The following is a 21317-nucleotide window of genomic DNA, read 5'->3' as shown; positions in this document are numbered from 1 at the left end:
CGCTATGCAAGTAGGTCCCGGGCGTCCCTCTAACTTCCTCTGTCCCTTTTTGGTTTTTCCTTTGCCTTTGGTTGGGCTTCAAATAAGGAGAAATCAAGTTTGAACACAGAAGTATAAGGCAAGGCACACCAGCTCGCGTGGCCGAGTGAATAGCGTGCTAGTCATGACACGTCGTGACTGTATGTCGGCACAGTTCCCTTAGAAGTCGGCCCAGGACGCATATTCCCCCCAGAGCATTAGTCGTGACGTTGCCCACCTCTGTGAGGTGGACAACAGCGAGCTCTTTCAGCAAAACCAGGCAGAAAATAGACCCGAGAAAATACCCGAGAAACGTCATCATGACGTCGGTAGACAGACTGAAACCGAAACAAAGCTGAAGGTGAGAGCTGGGTTCCACGAATAGGCACTTGTTCTCTGCCTCCTATTCAAAGAAAAGTAGGACCGAAGGTCGCGTCTCTTTCAGGGACCATCGTAATCCCCTCAAGACCGTGGGATTTCGGCGTGACCTTGTTCGCCACTATCTTCGAGCGTAGTTCAACTCTACCAAATTGGTGGCGCTGTCGAACACTATATCGTCACTTGTTTACAAACAGGGAGATGGCTATCGAGCTGGAACACAAAAATTGTTCCATTTTATTTTTAAATTGGACCCACTTGGGATCCCGGCTCAAATTTCTGCCTGGGAACGACCACGTGTTTGGCGAACTTTCCCCAGTCTTGGCCAGCCATTTGGCCTGCGTTGCATTGCTCTAGCAGACGACAACGGGATCCTTCGGTGCGTGGAGGTGGACGACGAGGGCGTGAGCACGCATTCGTTTTTGTGATCAAAATAGGGATTTTCTCAGCACCCCACTTGTCCCCCCCCCCAAAAAAAGTGGATGAAAATCATACGAAAATCCCTGTGCATCATGCATTTCTGTGTTTTAATGAGGACCTAGTTACAGCATACTTTTGTCTTGCAAAAGAGCTCCATATTATTATCATAATGGACCTCCGCTGTGGTTCAGATGGATTGGTGTACTTGCTTGCTGTTTATATTAGACCTTATTTCATAATCATAAACGTTTCTTGTTTCTTGGTTCTCCGGGAGAACAACGCTGTAATGAAGCTCTTTTTTTTTTTTTTTTTTGATGTTCAGACGATGCTCCAAATTCGACCGGGCACATACGTGTACAACTTTTAACACTTTCTGGAAGGCTGCCCTAGTTCCCTTTAGTGGGACACTTGATCAGCGTGAAACTCAAAAACAAACTCGAGTAACAACAAAAATAGCTCTTAAGGGAGGACAAGGGAAAAAAAAAAAACGCCAAACAAATAAAGCGAGAGAGAGAAGGATCGGCGTCTGCCTGTGTGTCTCCTACATGTGTCGTAACTCCACAAGCAGTGAGACAATCCTCCTCTCTCTCCACGTGTTCAAGAATATCCTCTGTCGCATTCTTTCGGAATGTATACCTCGCCCCGCGTGCAAAGTCTATAGTGGATGACGGGAAGCATTTCGCGAACTGAGACAAGGAAGAAAAAAAAAAGAAGAAGATAAATACGCTTAGGCCGATTTTCACGCGGGACCAGAATAGTCTGGGTGGGATATTTGGCCCGGCTGCTCCGCTGCATCTTCAGAAGCCAACGCATTTTGACGTATGCTGTGCGGGGGAGGCGTGACGCAATGGCCTGTAACCTTCCTGCACCAACTGCACTGTCCCTGCACTGCGATAACCGCTTCGCCGGCGCTTGGAAATAGATGAGCACCGTGCTTTTAATAGACGCTTTATTAATAGTTCAGCAAGTTTTCATGTTCTCAGCATATATTTATCGAGCGCGAAGTTTGGTGATTTACAGCGTTGTACAAGCAAGCCATCAATCACCGTGCACTCACTATACCCGTGCTCTAAAGAACATACCTTCCCCCGTCTATCCCTCCCCAGAAAACTCCCGAAACGTTTAATGCCTTAAAGACGAAAAATAAAAGTGCTATAGACATCGTCAAGTCACGTGACTCTTTGTTAAGCCACTATTGCAAAGTACTAAACGTCAAAGTTTGCATGCGACAAGTAGCTCGCTGAGGGAAAATGGGGCGTGAGTAAGAGCTGGTTCGAGGAGGCCTCCCAAATTTGGCACCACTGCGAACAGGGTCAAGAATATTTACCCTGGCAGCCCGGGCCTCCCAAACCACCTCCCCCGTCTGTGAGTCATTCCCATTCCTCCAGGCTTGGAGCACTCCGAGCCTTGGTCCTGTGCGCACAGCTGCTTTTGCTTCTCCGGAGCCGGTAAGCTGATCATCCCGCATTTTGTACTTCTGTGAAGAAGTTTACGTTGGCGAAAAAACACAATTTTCGTTTCTTTCTCGTCATTGGGTACTGTTTTTCTAAAAATCACTACAATGGAACAGTATAGGAAAGTGCTACGTTTCACATTGTTGTTTTAGACTGTGCTGAATCGGTGAAACGGAGGACAAAGTACGTGAATGTGGTGGTTGCAGTGAAGTAGTCCGAATATCGGCTATTTTGTAATGTTATTCGGAAGTAGTTCATGTGCGCGACAAATACTTTTGCATTTGTTCGTTGCCCTTTTCTTAACCGAAGGTGAAGGAGCCTTGACGTTCTGAGGCACAGCGTTCCTATTTTGAAATATACCCCAAGTACCAATATACCCCAAGTAAGGAGCGGATTATGCAATTAAATCAGCGTAGCAGATTTATTCAGTTTTCCTTATAGAAACGACTAACCATATGCAAGATCTCATTGTATCCTCCTCCGACTGTCAAGCGCTTTTCATTACGAATCGGAGCGTTACTTATATCTTTCTGGTACAGCTCCTGTCAACCTTAATAATAACACTGGAAAAAAATTGGTCTCATTTCTAAGCGCGTTAGCAGCCACCCTGGGTGAACTAGGGTGTTATGTTAACAAAATCCTTGTGTTACACTAACAGAGTAATTCTGTTCAATTAAGATTTCCTATCATGGCCCCAAGGGAATTCTTGAGGAATTGGATGCTCCCTTTTTCTGTACTCTTATACTCTCTTATTATTATGTTCAGTGGCCTGGGCGTGCAGACCGTGATGTTATCTGTGAACTGTATACGTGATCCTGTAACTGTATAAATGGTTAATCGCTCTCCAGTTCAGCTACTAAATGTTCTTTGTCGTAGACTTGGCAGCAGATCGTTCCTAACCTCAACGTAAATCATATTCCTTCGCAGAAACCAGAAGATCCCATCATGTCCCGCTTTCGTCCAGCCACCACCACACAAACCACAGTCCGGCGCGAAATCATCAGCGACGACGAGGACTTCTTCAGGTCCCCTTTCAAGTCCAGTCCTACCACGGAATACACGACCGTACGACGTCGCGTGGGCCCAACGGGCGTCACCACCACGACCACAACCACGACCTCTCCTGGACGTGTCCGCCCTGTCGTTACGGAACGTCGCATCCACCGCGCTCTTGGTTCTTTTGGAGACTCTTTCGACGACGACACCTTCTTCGACCGTACGTCGTCCACGACGACCCACAGCCGTCCTAGCAAACTGACCAGGCAGGTCAGCGGGCCAGCTGACGAGTTTCGAGTTCAGTTCGAAGTCGGAGAGTTCAAAGCCAGCGAGATCGAGGTGAAGACCAGAAACGGTATGGTTCTGGTGAATGCCAAACACGCAGGAGGTGCAGGGTCCATCAGCAAGGAATTCACGCAGCGCTGCGAGCTTCCGGACGGCGTAGATCCCCTGATGATTAGGGCGTGTCTCAGCCCTCTTGGAATCTTAACCATCAAGGCACCGAGGGATATGTCCAAGTCCCGATACGTTAGCATGTACGAGAGGAATGTCCCAGTCAGAATGACCATGTTGTAACATTCGAAACTGTACAACAACATCTTTTTTTTTTTTACATATATTATCCTTTTCGGAGGGCTTTGTTAACACACAGGTGCGATATATCAGATCAGAACCTGGCATCAAATGAAGAGAGAGTGTACATTTTTGTAAGATTTTTAAGCACGCGTGATTTCGCATACGCACGTGAATTTTATTTGCCTAGAAATTCGAACAGATGAGCGAGAAATATAAAGCAACTGGCACAGAAACAAGATCAAGCAGGCGCACACTTAAATATTACCAGAAGAAATTTTGAGATTGGCGTTCGCCGAAACTATGGTTCTCAATTGGTAAAGACCTGTCTACTGATAGAGCATAGAGGGCGAAATGATTATCTAAACTGAATATTAAAATTATCATAAATCATCCATGGAAGGAAACATTACTCGGGTAGACAGAAGGAGTTTGTACGCTGCACGTCAATTACTTTGCCGTGGCCCCGAGTTGGAATATGTCCACAACTACTTTGTAAAATTTCTGTACTTTACCTAACGGTGACGAGTCGTAAAATGTACAACCAAAATAAAACGATTTGTTCCCCTATCTGGAATCCTACTTTGTTTCTGGCGGTGATAAAGTCTTATCATCTACTAAACATCTTGCGATGCCATTCGAGACGCACCATTGCGAGTGGCAACGATAAGCAGGCCGCGATACGCAGTGCTTGGTAGACGCGTCAAGTGTGCGTTGTGAAGGTGAAGTAATGGTGTAGGGAATTGGCGTAGTGCTTGGTGATTTGAGACCCTGCGTGTGTTTGGTGCTTGGATATGATTGTGGTGGGCATCGAACCAGGACATCGATAGGATGTCAGGTAAGGGACATAGCTCTCCTTACTGGATGAGGCGGTGATGCAGCATGGGAGTTGAATGTGTCCACAGCTATACCATGCATTACTTTCCCTGCGGAAACTGACACGAATTGGTGAAGTTAGTTGCACGGGTCTAGAAGGTACTATAAGCTATGTTGGCATGACGTTGAAGATATGTCGCAGTTAAATGGGGTCAAAAGTGAATCTCTTACAGCAACATGAACTCGAAGTGTCAAATGGTCACGCTATACCACAAACCGTGTAAGGTCATGTGGTTCATCTCGAATAGAAACGCGCATGACACTCAGGTAATTCTTTTCGCCTGCACCTCCTGAACTAGTTCAAGGAGTGCAGCCCTCTCGCATTCTTTTCGTCATGGGCCTCGCATGTATTTGAGAACTGGTGCAGCACTTTTCTTTCGAAACGAACGGACCTACTATCTGGAGGAATCTTGATAACGATCGCGTCTAGGAACTAGGCCGCAGCATCACACTGTCCTCGGAACTCTGGCTATATACTCTGGCATACGCACTGATTATTACTGGGCTGTAGCTGCGGATTCGTCTATGGGATTAGGCCAAAGCACTACTCCATTGCAGATTCAAGCGTGACGTGTTTTCCTTCTGCGATTTTGCCCTACCTAGAGACTGTAGCTGCCCCGAAAATAATGTGGACGTACAACTCGAATACGTGGTTTGTTACTGCTCAACGACTATAGGAATTTAAGGGCCAATTTGTTGAAATGTCGTATAACCGCTGCTCAGAAACGTGCGCAATACCCAGTTCTCCGATGTTAAAACATGCATATCGAGGCCCATTTGAGGGCTTGCGCAAATGGGCATGATGCAGTCTCTAGGTAAAGAGGTAAATTCATTTACTTTGAGGAACACAGAGCAATGAGGACGATATAAGATCCAAACTAGCATGTGCTGAATTGTTATTGCAGTTACTTTCGCTTCTGAGAAAAATATTAGTACCATAAACCAGTACCATTAGACATACCATAAGTACATACAGTAGTACATAAACAAACATAAACATAAAACATATAGTACCGTATAAATCACAACTGGTATCACTATATCGCGCATATAATTTCGAAGCTAAAGTCTGCTTTTCATGCGTATGGTTCGCAACGACAACAGTGGAAGAGTTCTGGTTAACCCTGCCAGGCTGACCGCTGTGGTGATTTTGAATTGGAAAGCCGCACTTCCTCAAACAGATGCATAAAATAGACCGCCTCTTACTGGAAGGTTTATATTTAAACCTGGCTAAGTAACCTGCAATGCAGAATAAAGTACGAAGGCCTCTATGTCAGCTGTTTTAACTGGGATCTTGCCAGTAGTGACATTGAAGATTCGCCACTGCATGTTCTGGCGGCTGAACACACATACGCGGTTGCCGTCAGCAGCCTACGCTATGAATTAACTGGCACCCAAAGAAGCAAGGAATTAAGTAACATTTAACATGAGCAGGAACCTTATTTCATTAATCAAGCAGCCGATCAGGAGCCATCATAGACAATATTTTCCCAGTATTGTCAGCGGGGAATGAAATTTACGAGAACGCCTCCAGAAAGCAGTCACATCGGACCTGCACGATACCCACGCGCATAGACATCTCCCTGTTTGTAAACAAATGACGTCATAGTGTTCGACAGCGCCACCAAGTTGGTAGAGTTGAACTACGCTCGAAGCTATGGGCAAACAAGGTCGCGCCCGAAAGCCACTATCTTGAGGGGGGTTACGATGGTCCCTGAGAGGGACGCGACCTTCGGTCCTACTTTTCTTTCAATAGGAGGCAGCGAACAAGCGCTCATTCGTGGAACCACGGTCCCTTGGTGGAACCCAGCCCTCCCCTTCCGATTTGTTTCGGTTTCAGTCTGTCTACCAACGTCATGATGACGTTTCTCGGGTAGAGGTCTATTGTCAGCAGACCTTCGAGCAGCCGTAAGCTCTCGTTTGCCACCGAAAATGCTGCTACGGCACTTCGGCCACGCCGGCCACGTCAGGATGACTGGTGAGTCACAAGATGGAAACAAGATGGCGCAAGCTCGCTCTTGGAACTCAGTGTCGATACTCTGAAGCGTAGCTTATTTAGTGACTCTAGTTCCCCCACGTCTCTCCACAGAGAAGGTATAAAACCGATTAACACTATTGCGTTCCAATGCGTGCGAATGCCGTGGTAACGGTGGTGGTGGTGGTGGTGGTGATGATGATAATGATGATGATGACACTGCTTGCCGTAGTCGGCCACGCTTACGCAGGCAACGTCACGACTGTCGCAGGGGGGAGACGACGTTCGAAGTTCGTCTATATGGATATGACTGCAGCAGTTGAGTAGAAGGCTTGCGTATAGGGCTTGCAAACGGCTTTGGTACTGCATAGAGCACTAATAAAAAACAAGAACTTGTAGCGCCATCTGTTGTGCGTGTTACGAGAGCCCGCAGGAATCATGGGAAATGCGTACTTTCGCATGCACTGTTCTGGGCAAGTCATGTCGTTAGTTCATCACTCTTTCGTATAGTTTTATTTGTGCCACACGCGAATTGATATTTGACGTGAAATTATAAAATATGTGGTTATTGTGCACTTTATTTCTTCTTTACACTAAAAATTGCCGTTGTATATCGCACAGCACGATTGTCGGCGATCGTCACCGTACAGACTTGTTTACAGTGTGGTAGGTTGGTACCGAGCGCGACACAGTGGGTATTTAAATCAATGCGGTGTATGAACCGTCTGCTTTAGCCGAAAGTTGCTTTAGTTATTTCAGATTCCGAATAACTGGGCGTCAGGCGGAAAATCAGTAGAAGTCGATGGTAATCAGGACACGCCGTACGCCGTTAGGCGAGACAAGCAGGAATGCTTCTAATTGGCTGGCTGGAATGCATAACCTCCCATTTTTATTGGTCCAGTCAATTTTATTTGCATTGTGCCCAGTGCTGTGTTAACTATCTCAAACTAAGGGTACTATGGAGAACTGTTACTGTGGGCCCCTGCCATGCCTATACCTCAATTTTTCGCCGTGTCTTGAATTGGATGAAGTGGACTGTGAGGAATCGTAAATGCTTTGCTCGTAAATTAAATGCTCTGAGAGGAATGTGCGTCCTGGGCCGACTTCTAAGGGAACTTTGCCGACATATGTCTGACAGTGAGGTGCTAGGAAACGATTTATCTGCCCAGCAGATCAGCACCTACTCCAATCATCTCTCCATCGCCCCGAAGCACGTGGCCCTCTGACGTGCACTCTTAGAAATCAAATGCACCGCATAGCACGATTCTAGCCAACCATCATCTCGAATGATATCGTTATCTGCCCTGATTTGTTGAAAACGGGAGGCGTACACCTTTTTTGTGACACTTATGCTCTTCATAATTTCAAAGGGGGGAAAAAAAAAGCGGGGATGGCTTTCAACGAGGAATTGTCTCCCATGCTATCTCGCTTTTGTGAGACCCTTAACCCAAAATCCACTTAGGCAGTTATTCATCTTGCAGTTGCATGCTCCCTTCGAGAGGATGTTCGCACGGCCGTACAAAATACGACATCTATGCTGCTCGCGTAGCTTTTTCTTATTTAAAAAATGTGTTAAGGATATTATTTTTTAAAAAAACGCTCTGTATATTGCACTATGCAAACGATAAACACCGCTCTACCTTCCTCTTACGCACTTTCTACTCTGATAGAGTTTCCCATGGAGACAATGCCGTGACGTCGAAGTAAAACAACATCGAATCGAACGCACAAAATCTGTGTCCGGTTGCTGGGTGTATTTTCAAACTACAAAGCACCACGCGCACGTCCTCTCGTGAACAGAAACCGAAACTTCAAAAGTTATTGCGTCCGCCACCAGCTGGCATTAAGAGCGACGGTCACAAACCTGTCAGATGCCGTGCGCAAAAGTAGGTGTCGTAGTTGTTTACTCGCTGTGTAACTGGTGTAACGTCGGTGTAGCACAACTGCGTCGTACCTTGTCAAGCTCTTTCCTTCGCAATATGCCGTCAAGCAAAGAGCCGTCATTCTCAAGAGGGCCACAAACCCTACGTGTTCCAAAAAAGCTGCATACGTTGAATCAACAGCGGTTGAGCAGCCAACTCCGAAGACATCCTGACGTGTCAGACGGTAGTTTCGTCTTGCTTCGGGGAGGTGAATCCGCGACGAGGCACTGTTCGGACCACGAACCCGTTTTTCGACAAGAATCTTATTTCCACTGGGCTTTCGGAATCGAGGAACCCGATTGCTACGGCGCGATCGACGTGCAAAATGGCACATCCATCGTATTTGTGCCCAAGCTTCCTGACTGTTACGCAATTTGGATGGGAAAACTATGCACCCCTGAAGAATGCGTCGAGAAGTTTGGCGTCGATGAGGTTGCGTACGTTGAAGACATGGTCGATGTACTGAGGGCGCGAAATGCGAAGGTGCTGTTGACTCTGCGCGGCAGGAGCAGCGATAGCGGCAAAATGAGCACGGAAGCTACGTTCTCTGGAATCGAAAACTTCAAGGTATGCTAAGGTATATACTCTGAAAGAAGAGTTTGGAGAGCAGTTTAACTGTCACAGTGAAACTTTGCAGCTTGCCCAATATGGGTCACATATGTATAGTCTGTGTACTTTGAGTGATAGTGTGCGATAACAACGTGCAGTGAAAAAGAAAACAAGCACAGCAGCTGCGGGGAGCAGCATCCGGGGTTTTTCCTAACGCCATGATTGTTGCAGTGTGTCGTTGCGCAACCAGGTTAAAGCCCTTATCATGAGTTGCCATATTGATGTCAGTGTAGAAACGGCTGTGATTGCTATGCTGGATAGTTTCATAGAATACGCGTGTAATGCTGCACACATAGAGCAAATGATGTTACTCTATTAGAAGTAATTTACATGATGTTTAGTGTTCTATCTGTACGTTTCACTTTGTCTTCTGCAGGTGAATAGCAGCGTCCTGTTTGAGGTGATCGCAGAATGCAGGGTGTTCAAGACCCCGCTTGAGCTGGACGTTCTGCGCTACACCAACCGCATCAGCAGCGAAGCTCACAAAGAAGTCATGCGTCGCATTCGACCAGGCATGAAAGAGTACCAGCTCGAGTCCATCTTCCAACACTACTGCTACTACAACGGTGGCGCCCGCCACTGTTCTTACACGTGCATATGCGGAACGGGCCCCAACGGCGCCATCCTCCACTACGGCCACGCGGGCGCCCCCAACGAGAGGACCGTAGAGGATGGGGACATGTGCCTCTTCGACATGGGGTGCGAATACTACTGTTACGCGTCCGACATCACGTGCTCGTTTCCCGCAAACGGAAAATTCACTCCGGACCAGAAGATCATCTACAACGCAGTCCTGAAGTCTAGTCGCGCCGTGATGGCCGCAACAAAGCCCGGTGTCAGCTGGACGGACATGCACTTGCTTGCGGAGCGAACCATCTTGGGAGAGCTAAAAGCGCACGGGCTGCTTAAAGGCAGCGTAGACGACATGATGAAAGCGCGCCTGGGCGCAACATTCATGCCGCACGGGCTGGGACACTTCATGGGATGCGACACGCACGACGTCGGCGGGTACCTGTCCCACTGTCCGCCAAGGTCGACGGAGGACGGGCTGAAGAGTCTGCGGACAGCGCGGACGCTGAAAGCGGGAATGGTGCTGACGATCGAGCCCGGATGTTATTTCATCGACTGCCTGCTGACGAAAGCGTTCGAGAAGGGAGAGCTTTCGGTTTTCCTCGTTCCAGAAGCTATCCAGCGTTTTCGTAAGTTTGGAGGAGTCCGGATAGAGGACGACATTGTCGTAACGGAAAACGGCATGGAGCTCATGACCGACGTACCGCGCACAGTTGAAGAGATTGAAGCCCTAATGGCAGAAGGTCGTAACGAACACCAGTGAAAACCAGCCATGAAATTCGTTGAGCGTAGCCTGATTTGTATGAGAACTGGAAGATTTTATTTTATGTTCAGAGTTGAAAACGCCACATATACATGGTATTATATTTACCTTTGCTCACTTATCTGCATGTTCCATACTGCTTATTTACCATTTATTATATATTTGGTGCCCAACCAAGGCATGCGCAATGTGACAGGGCGCTGCAGTGAGAAATCACGGAGTCGTGGACTTTGTGATGAGATTAGAGCTATCGGAGCTGTTGGGGTAGCACTTTACGTAAGCATGGACGTATCTAGCAACCCAAAGTGAGTGAAATTGTCAGACCACAACATGAAGGAGAGAAGAAAGCTTTTTTTAAATTTTTTATCTATTTTGATCATTCTATTATGTGTACCACTTTACTAATAAAAAAACAATATGTGTCCGGTGTGTTGGGCACGCGTTTTACGACTCTGAGATCCCATTACTCATTACTGTTAGAATAAGTGGTGGAATGTGCTAATGCTGCACATATAAGTCTGGCCACAGGATGGTAACTGTGTCCTGGAAACGCTATACGTACCCTTGAAACATCTTTGGGAGAGTCCTGGGCACAATGATGGAGTACCTGACTACCAACCTGGTCACAGCTCATCATTCAATTGGTACTTGCTAGGATCCATCCTAGTGAAGCCTAGACCATGACTGGGAGCTGCACAATCATACATTACAGGGTGCCATTTGTAAAATTTATAGCCAATTTATCGAATGTATTATTGAAAAATAAGAAGGAGTAATAATAAGAGGAAGCAGCTTGAATTGTAGTGGTTCCCCCTGGCTAGGCTGCTGCTTCACTAGTACTGTTCCCATGACAGATCGTGGGCGTTGCAGACTTTTTGGTGTTTCCAAGTTCTTGTACTGGTGTGTGAATGTGATTTGTCCCATACGCAAGCAATTTTCGTGTTTTCGAGGTTTGGTTAATGTGGAGGTTTGGAGAGAATGTTAGGGCAATGTTAGCAACAAACGAAAACCGAAACCGGACTTAGCCGGAATAGGTTATGACGGCGGCCCCTCTAGAAGGGAGACTTCTGTGAATAAATTTATGCATTGTATGTCGGCGTGCCCACTTTTGCAAATGCAACTATTGAACAGGCAGAGGGACTCAGGTGGAAACACGCTGGTTGATCACGTGGTATGTCTGCTTCCAAACATGGCGGCCTCCAAATGTTTGTTTGACAAGAAGTTTACCAAGCACTTGAGCCTTGAGCCTTGAACTTTCATTCCGGTCATTATCTTAACACAACCCATGTCACACCAGCAGCGGAGGCTACTAGCAACCTAGTATCGTCATGCACGGAAGCTACGTGTACGTGTAGAAATTTGGTCCTCGAAATGGCTCTCTCGTATGTGTTTACGCGTCAGTCTCTTTCCTCCTACCTCACGTATGGGTACTTGGGGTTGCTATACTTCCTCGAGGGCGTACCCTACGGCATGCAAGACAAACTTCTTCCTCAGTATTTGAGGTCGGAAAATTTCTCTTACGGAAAGGTTGCTCTTGCACGAATTCTTCTTGTGCCCTGGGTTTGCAAACCGCTTTACGCTTCATACATCGAACAGCGTTGGACGCAAAAAAGATGGCTGCAAACATTCCTAACTCTTCTTACGGCTGTCACCTGCTTCATTTCGTTTCTGGATCAATCCACAACCGCCTTAGTAGCGTCATTGCTGATTGTTAACATTCTGTCCGCATGTTTAGATGTATCCGTCGATAGTGTCGCAATGGACTTGCTTCATGGTTCACAACTTGCCATGGGAAACGCAATTCAAGTTGGTGGCTATAAAGTGGGAGCCATTTTTGGTGGTGGGGTTTTGCTTTTTCTGCAAGTGTCTTATGGCTTTAAAGGGGTCTTGCAAGGACTTTGTATAATGTACTCGCTCGGGCTGGTTGTGGTTACACTATGGAAACATACGTCGAATGAGAAGGAACTGGAAAAGAGTGGCAAAATTGACGGTGTGCGCAAGACTACCACAAGGGAGAAGAGAAGCGGAACACCAAGCGATAAAGGGGGCGACGGGAGCGTTGATGATTCAGCCGATTTAAAACGTTACGGCATTCTGCAGAGGCTCAGGTGGGCTATTTCAGTTGAAGGAACCTGGGGCTTGCTTGTTTTCTTGGCACTTTACAAGTCTGGTGAGTACTTGTGAGCAGATCTAATGTGTCACTGTGGGACACAGGGTGTTGCAGTCACAAAAGTTTGCGTTCTGGGCCATGAAAATTTTTAGAACTTGACCCACCCCTCCAGCTCGCAGAGATGCCTTCTCCGATGGCAAAGCCGTATGAGTTTCGGTGTCCGCGGTGCCGCCTTTCTACGCGTCTGTTACCCCCTCAGCTGTAAAACTTGCAGGTTCACATTTTCCCTGGGTTTCCCGAAGGCTTTCCAGACGAACGTCGGCACAATTCCCCCTGAAGTCGGCCCAGGACGCACGCTAACCTCCCCATCCCTCACTCATTCCTGCTGTCCTCTCTCCATCTATCCACATCTGTACGCCACTCATAGCCACAGTTGCTTCTCGGCAATAACACGGAATTAAAAAAAGAAAAAAATCCTAGAGGTTAAGGCATACAAAAACAAAATAACTTAACTGGAAAAAGACACATCACATTTTAAGAAAGATCACATTAAAAAAAAAAAAGATTTTGCCAACAGTGTTGCCTGGACTGATACAAGAAGGACCTAACTCCAGCATTTTGGCTGAATTTTGGACCCCTGTTTGTGTTACTCCCCTGTGTTACCCCTACTCTTACTATTGGAAGGTATATAGTAGTGAGATATAGTAGTGATATGATATGATATGATATGATATATGAGATACGATACGATACGATACGATACGATACGACACGATACGATACGGGATATAGTAGCGAGAAGCGGAATGCTGAAATTTTTGCTCTCGCGATGTGTCATGTAATCCGAGGTTGTTCACGTAAAGTACTCTACGATGGGGTCACACCAGTGTCTTAGTAAAAGAAAAAAAAAATCTTTTACAGGGGAATATGGCATGGTCACAACGTATCCGTCGTTCTTACTGGACAGAGGACACTCTTACGCAGTGATTGGAGTCCTTAATGGCTTTGTTGCTCAAATTATCTCACTCCTTGGGACGTTGTCTGGAGTGCCTCTTTCACGCAACTTGAGGTAAGCTAATATTGTGTTCACAATATTGCAGTGTAGGCAGATGAAACTGAAGCTGACAGCTACCTGGTTCTAGAGCTGCCAAAAACAACACAGAAAACGAGAGACGCACAAAAGATCAGCTCACAGCTAGACATGCTTAAACTAGTAGAACAAAATACCACTATCTATCTTGCACAGGTGTGCTGCAGGGAATTACAGCTCTGCTCTGTGAACTTACCAATCCGCTGCTGAGAAAAAGCCAGGTCTTTAGCGCTATGCAATTTGGTTATTTATGTAACGCACAATTTTTCTTATCAGGAAGAACAAATCCAATTTGTTCTGGCTCTGTGTCGCACGCCTGGTGCCCTCAAGTATAATTGTTGCTACAAACATGGGCTTCCTTTCCGCAGCTGCTGACATGTGTAAGTACAGATACTCGTGATTACACAGAAGAGTAATAAGCACGCCCACGAGCTAATAATAAGCACGTCTGTGTCACTGTTGCAGGACACACCAATATTGTCATATGCACACAATCATCTATAATCATTTTTATGATTAGTACTGGATTCTGTTCGCAGAGATATTCATGATGTGTTGTTTTTGCACAAAATTTTAAACAGTTCCATTGATTGTCCAGACTTACTCTCGTCTGTATCGTTTTGCGTACCTTCTCGCCAACGGAGAAATGCTAATTTGTTTTACGTTGCTCGTGTGTTATTGTCTTCACCTGTGATCAGGAGTGAATTAATGTTTAATACTCTAGAATCTAATGAGATTGATATGTTCATGAGTACGAATTTTTATCATACTGTTCGAAGTGTTTTTGCCTAACAGTGTTCTGCTTTTTTCCCTGTATGTGCTCCCTTTTCTTTTTTCTTTTCCTTGATCCATTTTTCCATGTATGTGCACCATTCACAAGGCGCTTTAATGGGCTGTTAATGGGCACAATAAAACCAAATCAAATCAAATCAAATCAAAATCTAATGTTCAAGTGTACGTTAATGGTTTACTTTGTTGGGCTGTCCCAGAACTGCACCACATCAATCTCAGAGCATCGTAAACATGCTCTATAGTCAATTGTTAATGTCATTAAGAAGAGCTTTGCTACCCTAGCTATCCAAGTCTAATTAAGTTGTGCCAATTTGCTTCAGCACGTTATGAACTAAACCAGACTTACCACCGTATTCTCACTCAGCCCTGAGGGACCCTTTCAGCAGCTTTGGCAGCGCTTCCTGCACATGCAGTGAGTGCATGCCCAATGCATTGCCAAAGCTGCGGGAAGGGTCCCTCGAAGCGCGGGGATGCCTCAGGGCTGAGTGAGAATACGGCGGTTAGTCACCTTTTGCACATGACTTAGTTCGGCTCTTCAGTTTGCCTGCTCTTGCTGCACCGGCTCAAGCAAAGCAGCAGTTTGGTTCATATTTTCCGATGCTGTTCACGTCCTGCACACTGTCATATTTCATGCAGACGACGAGACCTCTGTACACAACCTTTCGTTGTGGATGCGACAGCAGAGCGCTTGCAAAGCTTGTCAAAGCTGCATTTGAACTCTGACCCAGCACAGCATGCTCACAGCACCATCAGGCAACTTTCCAGAACTAGTGCAGCAGGTGCTACCAAATCGAAGAGATTTGGTCAGCAAATATAGCAGCTGTAGTCACAGAAACAAGCCACATTCAGCTTCACAAGCGGCTGCTTGTAGCCTTAGGTTTCCACTGTTTGAAATTATATCTGCAGCAATTGGCTGGGTAGGATGGTACTGTTACTCACTGCAACATGTCCGAAAGAATGAGCTCATAATGTCTTCTGATGAGCAGGAGGAAATATTGCTATTGAGAACGATTGTTGCTGCATCGAGTATTGTTTATAGCAATGAAAAATTTGTGTTTGTCCAAGTGGCATTTGCAGAAATTTTGCTCTAGCCTATGAGAAGCTTGCAGTTCACACATGAAACAGATCCCCATTGTTTGGGGGGCATCATGGCAGAAAAACTGCTGCTTACTCAGATTTTCTTGTCCCCTGCCATTATGCTGCTCAAGCTGCAACCCAGCCACTTGACACAAGGCGTCCGCCACTCTCAGCTGCATGTTGCTCATGAATCTACTGTGCCCCCGACCAAGCACAACTGAGAGCAACCAGAGCTGATCTGAAGCAGTTTGAGGAATCTTGGAGTAGCACAACTAAATCCACCATATATACGATCGCGATTCAAGGCTTCTATGTGGCAGTTTGAAGATTTGACAAAACTGCCGCTTCATATCTAATCTTATCTCAAACCTCAGCATTTTACACGTACTACTGAAAAATGCACAAGTTACCTGTCGAGCCATATCAGTGGCACACTCGGAGCATGAAAGGAAATGAGGTTCTGATACTAGCGTGAAATTTAATACAATTCTGCTACAGCTAATGTGTGCTGCGTGACATTTTCTGTTTCAGATGTAGGAGTAGCATCTCTGCTCCTCCTCAGTGCCATCAGTGGAATGATCACAACAATCGCATTCACCATGATGATGGCATGCTCTCAGAAGACACCTCGTGGCTTCAAGTCAACCCACTTTTCACTGTTGTGCACGGTGGAAGTTTTAGGGAAGCTGGCCTTCTCGGTCTTAGTTGGACCACTCGTAGACACTCTCGGCAAAGCCCCAACGCACTTTGCGATGACGCTCCTAATGGGCGCATCTGTCGCGACGGTTAGCTTCTTGACGTGAAGGCGACATTCATGTACACGTTAAACTGAAAGGTGTTCAACACAATTTCCACTTTCTCTGTCTCTGCTTCCCAAGAAGGGTGACAATGCAGAGTGTGCTCTCATTGGTTTCCTCAAGCAATTTGCCCAATCATCACAGGAGACCGTTTGAAGAGACCAACCCGGTGATTGTCCGCACTTTCACACTTGTTGAGAAAATGAAATGTGTAAATTGTGCTTTCTTCAGTCATAGATGATAAGCGGGCCATTGGCATCTTTGAAGTATCTTTCACGACAGTTGATGGAGAAATGGTTTGAGGAAACCAATGACAGCCCCCTCCGCATTGTCACCCTTCTTCAGAAGAACAGGGGGAGGGAAAGAGTAATTTGTGGTTTCCTTCCACGGAGACATTCAAATTTAAGCATCTGGCAACTGGGAACATCTTTTCTCTGGGCATTCTGCAATGCTGGAACCCACGAAAGCCTGAGTCGGATGTGCCGTGCAAGTCAATTCCGTGGCGGACGCAGCTCTGTTCTGTGGTGCACCCTGGTGGAGTTAAAAGTAAATAGTTACTGCTTGAGGTGCATGATCTCAAATCCAAATGTAGCAGAGAGTAGTACAACGAAACAGTGGCGGAGGCGTCCTTTTCTCCGCCTTTTTTGGGCATTTACAGGGCTTGCTGTACGTGCAGCGCAAACACTCGGTACCCCCGGGTTGATGCATGTGGGGGAACCTTCCTTGCTCCGCCCATCCGAAGTCGCAAAATACGCGGTTCCGCCAGAGCAGAAGCTCTTTCATCCCATCACCAAAATGTGCTCTTGCTTATTATCCTGCACAGAGCCTCCACAGTTTGTTGACGAGCATTCCTCTTTAATTAATTAATTTATAGACTGTATTCATGAACGATATGGGATAGTTCAGTGCCAGAAAACAAATCAGCAAGTGACATTAGAGGGGCTGTGAAAGCCCTCTCCATAATGCTTCAGTTTTTGGCTGAGACATTGCACAACCAGTGACAAGAACAATGATCACAGCTCACCTGCAGCGCTTACGAGGGGTATTTGAGCTGCACGCCCTCTAGAAAACACTTTTCTTCACAGAAGGTGTAAGTGAATGAATGGCGCTGACGTCACTCCTTGACGGAAGAGGTAGTCCGCCGCAAGCAGCGCCGTGCCTTGTCCGTAGCCGACACATTTTCAGTGCGAAATGAGACGTTGCCGCCCCCCCCCCCCCCCCCCCACACACACACACACGCACGTAGATGCTACATCAAACTGACCTAGTTGCCATATTGTCTGGTGTATTGCGCATGTGGCATACATAGAGCCTGAAGTTTTCGGGAAATATTTTTTCCTACATTCGGGGGGTAAAAATCGGGTAAATAAACATGAGCACTAAATTCATGCAAATTCGGATGAAAAAACTTCCAGTACGCTAAATTCGGGGAGAAATCGGGCTCAGTTATTCAAACTAACTGTAGCGGTTTGGTACAAACGGTGATGTAACTGCATTTTTCTGCCAAAGAAGTAAGTTAGTGCATTCCAACAAGACATCCCAGTGAGGGCAATTTGCCGGGTAAAAATCAGGTTTCACCCTAAAGAGGCAACCTTCAATTCGGGGTGCAAATTCGGGGAAGAATCGGGTGAAACCTTAAAACTTTAGGCTCTACGCATACATAGTAAGACATCTCCCGAAGAGGCAATGCGCGTGTTATATACCGGTGCACGTTATGCATGGGAGTTTTTCCTATAACAGCGGCTTCTACAAAGACGCCGTGCTACCTCCACTCTCCAGCCTTGATCCAGGCGCATGGCAGAGGCGTAAATCGTTCGTTTTAGAGCCGTGTTTGAGAAATATGGGGAATGTAGACGGTGAGCATGAGTAGCGGAAAGAGGCGACAGGCATGCCGAGGTGGCGATGTGGGTCCAAGGAAGATGAGACGACTTCGGGATGTCGGTGATCCCCATCTCATTTCAGGAGGCTGGCGTTGTTGAGGAGGAATGTGAGAGCGGTGAGGAGACTGAGCTCTGCTACGCATCAAATCTGTTGGATCGGACTTTGCTAAAAATTGCATCCGCGATATGTCCAATAGTAACTAACTACACGCGACCCAACAGGCTTCCATCACTGTGGACACTAACGGTAATGTAGCTGCATGTTATGCATCGATGAGCATTGTGCATTTCCCAAAATTCCGTCATATTTTCGGGTTGCACATTATACGCTGGAAAATACGGTATGTCTTGTCAGGAGATTGTGCCAGTCGTCCAAGGTAGCGGCGACCCGCTCATGGATGCTTTCACGGGGCGTTTTTGCAAATTTTTGCAGTGACAATACCAGTGGTGTTCACCCCCCCCCAAAACGTCAGTTTATACATTGGATTTCCCTCTCTCTCCCCTCCCCCACTACGCGCTTCGACAAAGGAACCGCCCCCCCCCCCCTCCTAAACCTAGGGTACTCGATCTGCCCCTAGACAAGACACTGGAGAGTGGAAATATTTTGCACGGTGGCTCCGGTAGACTACTTGAATTGAATTGAATTGAAACTTTATTTTACATTGTAGCATGTACAATGTGGGAGGCCCAGTGCAAAAAGCTGCAAGAAGCAGCTTGATGAATGAAACATGCTTTCGAGCAAATCTAAATGTCACCCTGCTGCTTTAATAGAATACTGTGTTCCTTTTAACTAGAACCAATTGCTCATTATTGCAAAATTTTCAGGGCAGTTCTACAGCCCCGATATAGGTTCAGGTGCTCCGACACCATTTCCTCAATTTATGCCGTTTCAGCATTCAGGTCACTCGGTAACCTTCAATCAGTCAATCAATCACTTCTTTTCCATCATGTGATGAAAGGAGGACCGAGAAAAAGTTGGAAACCTTTTGGACTCCCTTAGGCTAGGTTGAATCAACTAAAGCTATTTTCCGCTGGCTTCCCGATTTTGTAACACCTTTTGCAAATCCGCACTTGAATACATAGATGCAGGCTAAATCCCAGCCGTAGACATCAGCAACCTGGTGGCAGAGTACAAGTTTCTTAGTCTTCTGAGAGGGATGTTAAACACTACACGTGTCACATGTTGAGATTCCAATGTACATTAAAGAACCTTCAAGTGGGCAAAAGTAATTTGCGGACCAACCACTGTGGCGTTGCTCATGGTCCTAGCTTTCTTGCGTTGTAACGCAGATAACCACGTCTCTGACTGACTAAGTGTTCCATTATGGTGGTCAGTGGTCACAGACTGTATAACATGTGTGACATTGCTCATCCTCTGTCATATGCTATTAAGTATATGTAACAAACCAAAATGCTTATGTGATCACAATGTTTGCTGCAATAAGTTTGAATGTGTGTGCGTATTCGATGCTTGTTTCATGTGCCTTGCATAGATACTGATGTTGCTTCTGTAAACATCTGCATAGCTTCGGGAAAGGAAAGTACCTAGAAGTTTTGCAAATGACTGCGCACAAATCTGGGCATTTATATTTCATGCAACAGTATTGGACCAGTCTTCTTCACTGAGAGCTCACGAGAGCTCACAAGTGGAGCGCGTTTTGGACCGAATTAATTTTTAGCAGGTTAGCATTCTTGCAGGAGATGGAGATTATCCATGCTCATGTAAAAAATATGAAGCTCACCTATACCCATTGTTTTGATCACACTTTTGAGACAGACTTTATGCATACCTGCCTAGACAGGCAGTATTGTGGCTCAAATATAGTATTTTTTTTTTACGGAGCAGCAGCAACGAAGGCTATAATGTGGCTGAAGTGAAGATAAAAAAAGAGGCCGTTACTACGCTACTCCTGTTCTAATGTTAGGAATCTAGAGCTGTTTTTACAATCCCGGAATTTCAAAATGTGGATCCCGGGATGGGATCCGGATTTTTTCGCAACTATCTCCAGATGTCGTGTAGGACAGTATCCTGCACAACCATGCCATCACAAATTGCGATACAGCGCATGTTTCCTGTCATCTCCACGGAACATTCCAGTGGAAGAAAAAGAAAAAAGGAAACAAAAAGCAGCTCACAGAGCAAAAGCCGTGTCACCTATCGTTCTTTGCATTGAAATGAGTCTCTTCTTGTCGTATGCTATGAAATATCTTGTAGCTGCACCCAGGATAATTTCTGCGGTTAGCAGTGCACGAGAAGATATGACTTTCAGCAATTGTACTTACGTGGCCGCTAAAATCAACGACGTCTTTCGCATCTTCTGCTGGAGCATTCTGAGGAATGTCACTTGTGTGAATACATGGGATGGTGTGTTTTGCTCTTCTCCCCATTCATACATCCTCGGTAACTGTTGTGTTCTGGTGTCTAGCGGAGTCTAGTTTTCTGAAAAAGGCTGCCTCAATTTTCTATTTTCACTTTGAGATATACGTATTCGTTAGGATCAGAAGAACAAAAACAGAGATTCTGCAGTATTTTGTGTAGCCTTGTGAATTGGAAGACTCCTTCTGATTTCATAGGAGTTTTAATGCTACTTGAGGGCAGTTTTCCCACTATGGCTAGCGTGGTTCACATGAGTCAGCAGGTAAGGTCGTTGCCTTAACCTACCCCAGATGCCCGGAGGAGAGCACTAGAATGCATGGTACTGATTTGAGAAGTGTGGCAAATAAAAAAATGGGAGCCATTGATGCGCTTGTTAAAAATGACTCGTCAATGCAACCCGGCAACACTGGGGTTTGTAACTGAGGAAGGCCATTTCACGTTCTTGACTATCTTGGGGTGAAAGAGAAATTGGCATTAGAGCAGCACGAACTGAAACAGTTTGTGATGGTTCCATTAGGTGCGTAAAGACAAATTTATGGAAGCGTGCGGTGGCACGTTTTTTAAAATTCTTGTTCTCATCAAAAGTGCAATGGTTTCGTTTATTACTGCCGCACTAAAAAGGCTATGTCGAGTGTTCTGG

General features: G+C 46.1%; 3 protein-coding genes across 3 annotated transcripts; all 3 read left to right on the top strand.

The window, feature by feature from the left end:
* The first annotated feature begins 2138 nt into the window (after window positions 1–2138).
* On the top strand, window positions 2139–4409 carry LOC135398945 (heat shock protein beta-7-like). Its single transcript, XM_064630521.1, has 2 exons — window positions 2139–2264; window positions 3198–4409. The coding sequence occupies exon 2, from the start codon at window positions 3216–3218 to the stop codon at window positions 3840–3842; it is 627 nt and encodes a 208-aa protein (XP_064486591.1). The 5' UTR covers window positions 2139–2264; window positions 3198–3215; the 3' UTR covers window positions 3843–4409.
* A 4149-nt stretch (window positions 4410–8558) lies between these two features.
* Window positions 8559–11004, top strand: LOC135398943 (xaa-Pro dipeptidase-like). The gene is made up of 2 exons (XM_064630518.1): window positions 8559–9179; window positions 9598–11004. The coding sequence occupies exons 1-2, from the start codon at window positions 8562–8564 to the stop codon at window positions 10552–10554; spliced, it is 1575 nt and encodes a 524-aa protein (XP_064486588.1). The 5' UTR covers window positions 8559–8561; the 3' UTR covers window positions 10555–11004.
* A 719-nt stretch (window positions 11005–11723) lies between these two features.
* Window positions 11724–21042, top strand: LOC135398944 (major facilitator superfamily domain-containing protein 3-like). Its single transcript, XM_064630519.1, has 4 exons — window positions 11724–12724; window positions 13586–13733; window positions 14031–14134; window positions 16155–21042. The coding sequence occupies exons 1-4, from the start codon at window positions 11926–11928 to the stop codon at window positions 16424–16426; spliced, it is 1323 nt and encodes a 440-aa protein (XP_064486589.1). The 5' UTR covers window positions 11724–11925; the 3' UTR covers window positions 16427–21042.
* Window positions 21043–21317: the final 275 nt, after the last annotated feature.

The sequence above is a fragment of the Ornithodoros turicata genome, chromosome 6 (genome assembly GCF_037126465.1).
Source record: "Ornithodoros turicata isolate Travis chromosome 6, ASM3712646v1, whole genome shotgun sequence".
Lineage (NCBI taxonomy): Eukaryota > Metazoa > Arthropoda > Arachnida > Ixodida > Argasidae > Ornithodoros > Ornithodoros turicata.
The sequence above is the reverse complement of the archived record's forward strand: the minus strand, read 5'-3'. Positions and strand labels throughout refer to the sequence as shown.

Excerpts from the sequence above, each read along its gene's own strand:
- LOC135398945 (XM_064630521.1), top strand. The coding sequence starts at position 3,216 with ATGTCCCGCTTTCGTCCAGCCACCACCACACAAACCACAGTCCGGCGC.
- LOC135398943 (XM_064630518.1), top strand. The coding sequence starts at position 8,562 with ATGCCGTGCGCAAAAGTAGGTGTCGTAGTTGTTTACTCGCTGTGTAAC. Across the intron at positions 9,180-9,597 it reads CTGGAATCGAAAACTTCAAG|GTGAATAGCAGCGTCCTGTT; the intron begins GTATGCTAAGGT and ends TGTCTTCTGCAG.
- LOC135398944 (XM_064630519.1), top strand. The coding sequence starts at position 11,926 with ATGGCTCTCTCGTATGTGTTTACGCGTCAGTCTCTTTCCTCCTACCTC. Across the intron at positions 12,725-13,585 it reads CTTGGCACTTTACAAGTCTG|GGGAATATGGCATGGTCACA; the intron begins GTGAGTACTTGT and ends AATCTTTTACAG. Across the intron at positions 13,734-14,030 it reads CCTCTTTCACGCAACTTGAG|GAAGAACAAATCCAATTTGT; the intron begins GTAAGCTAATAT and ends TTTTCTTATCAG.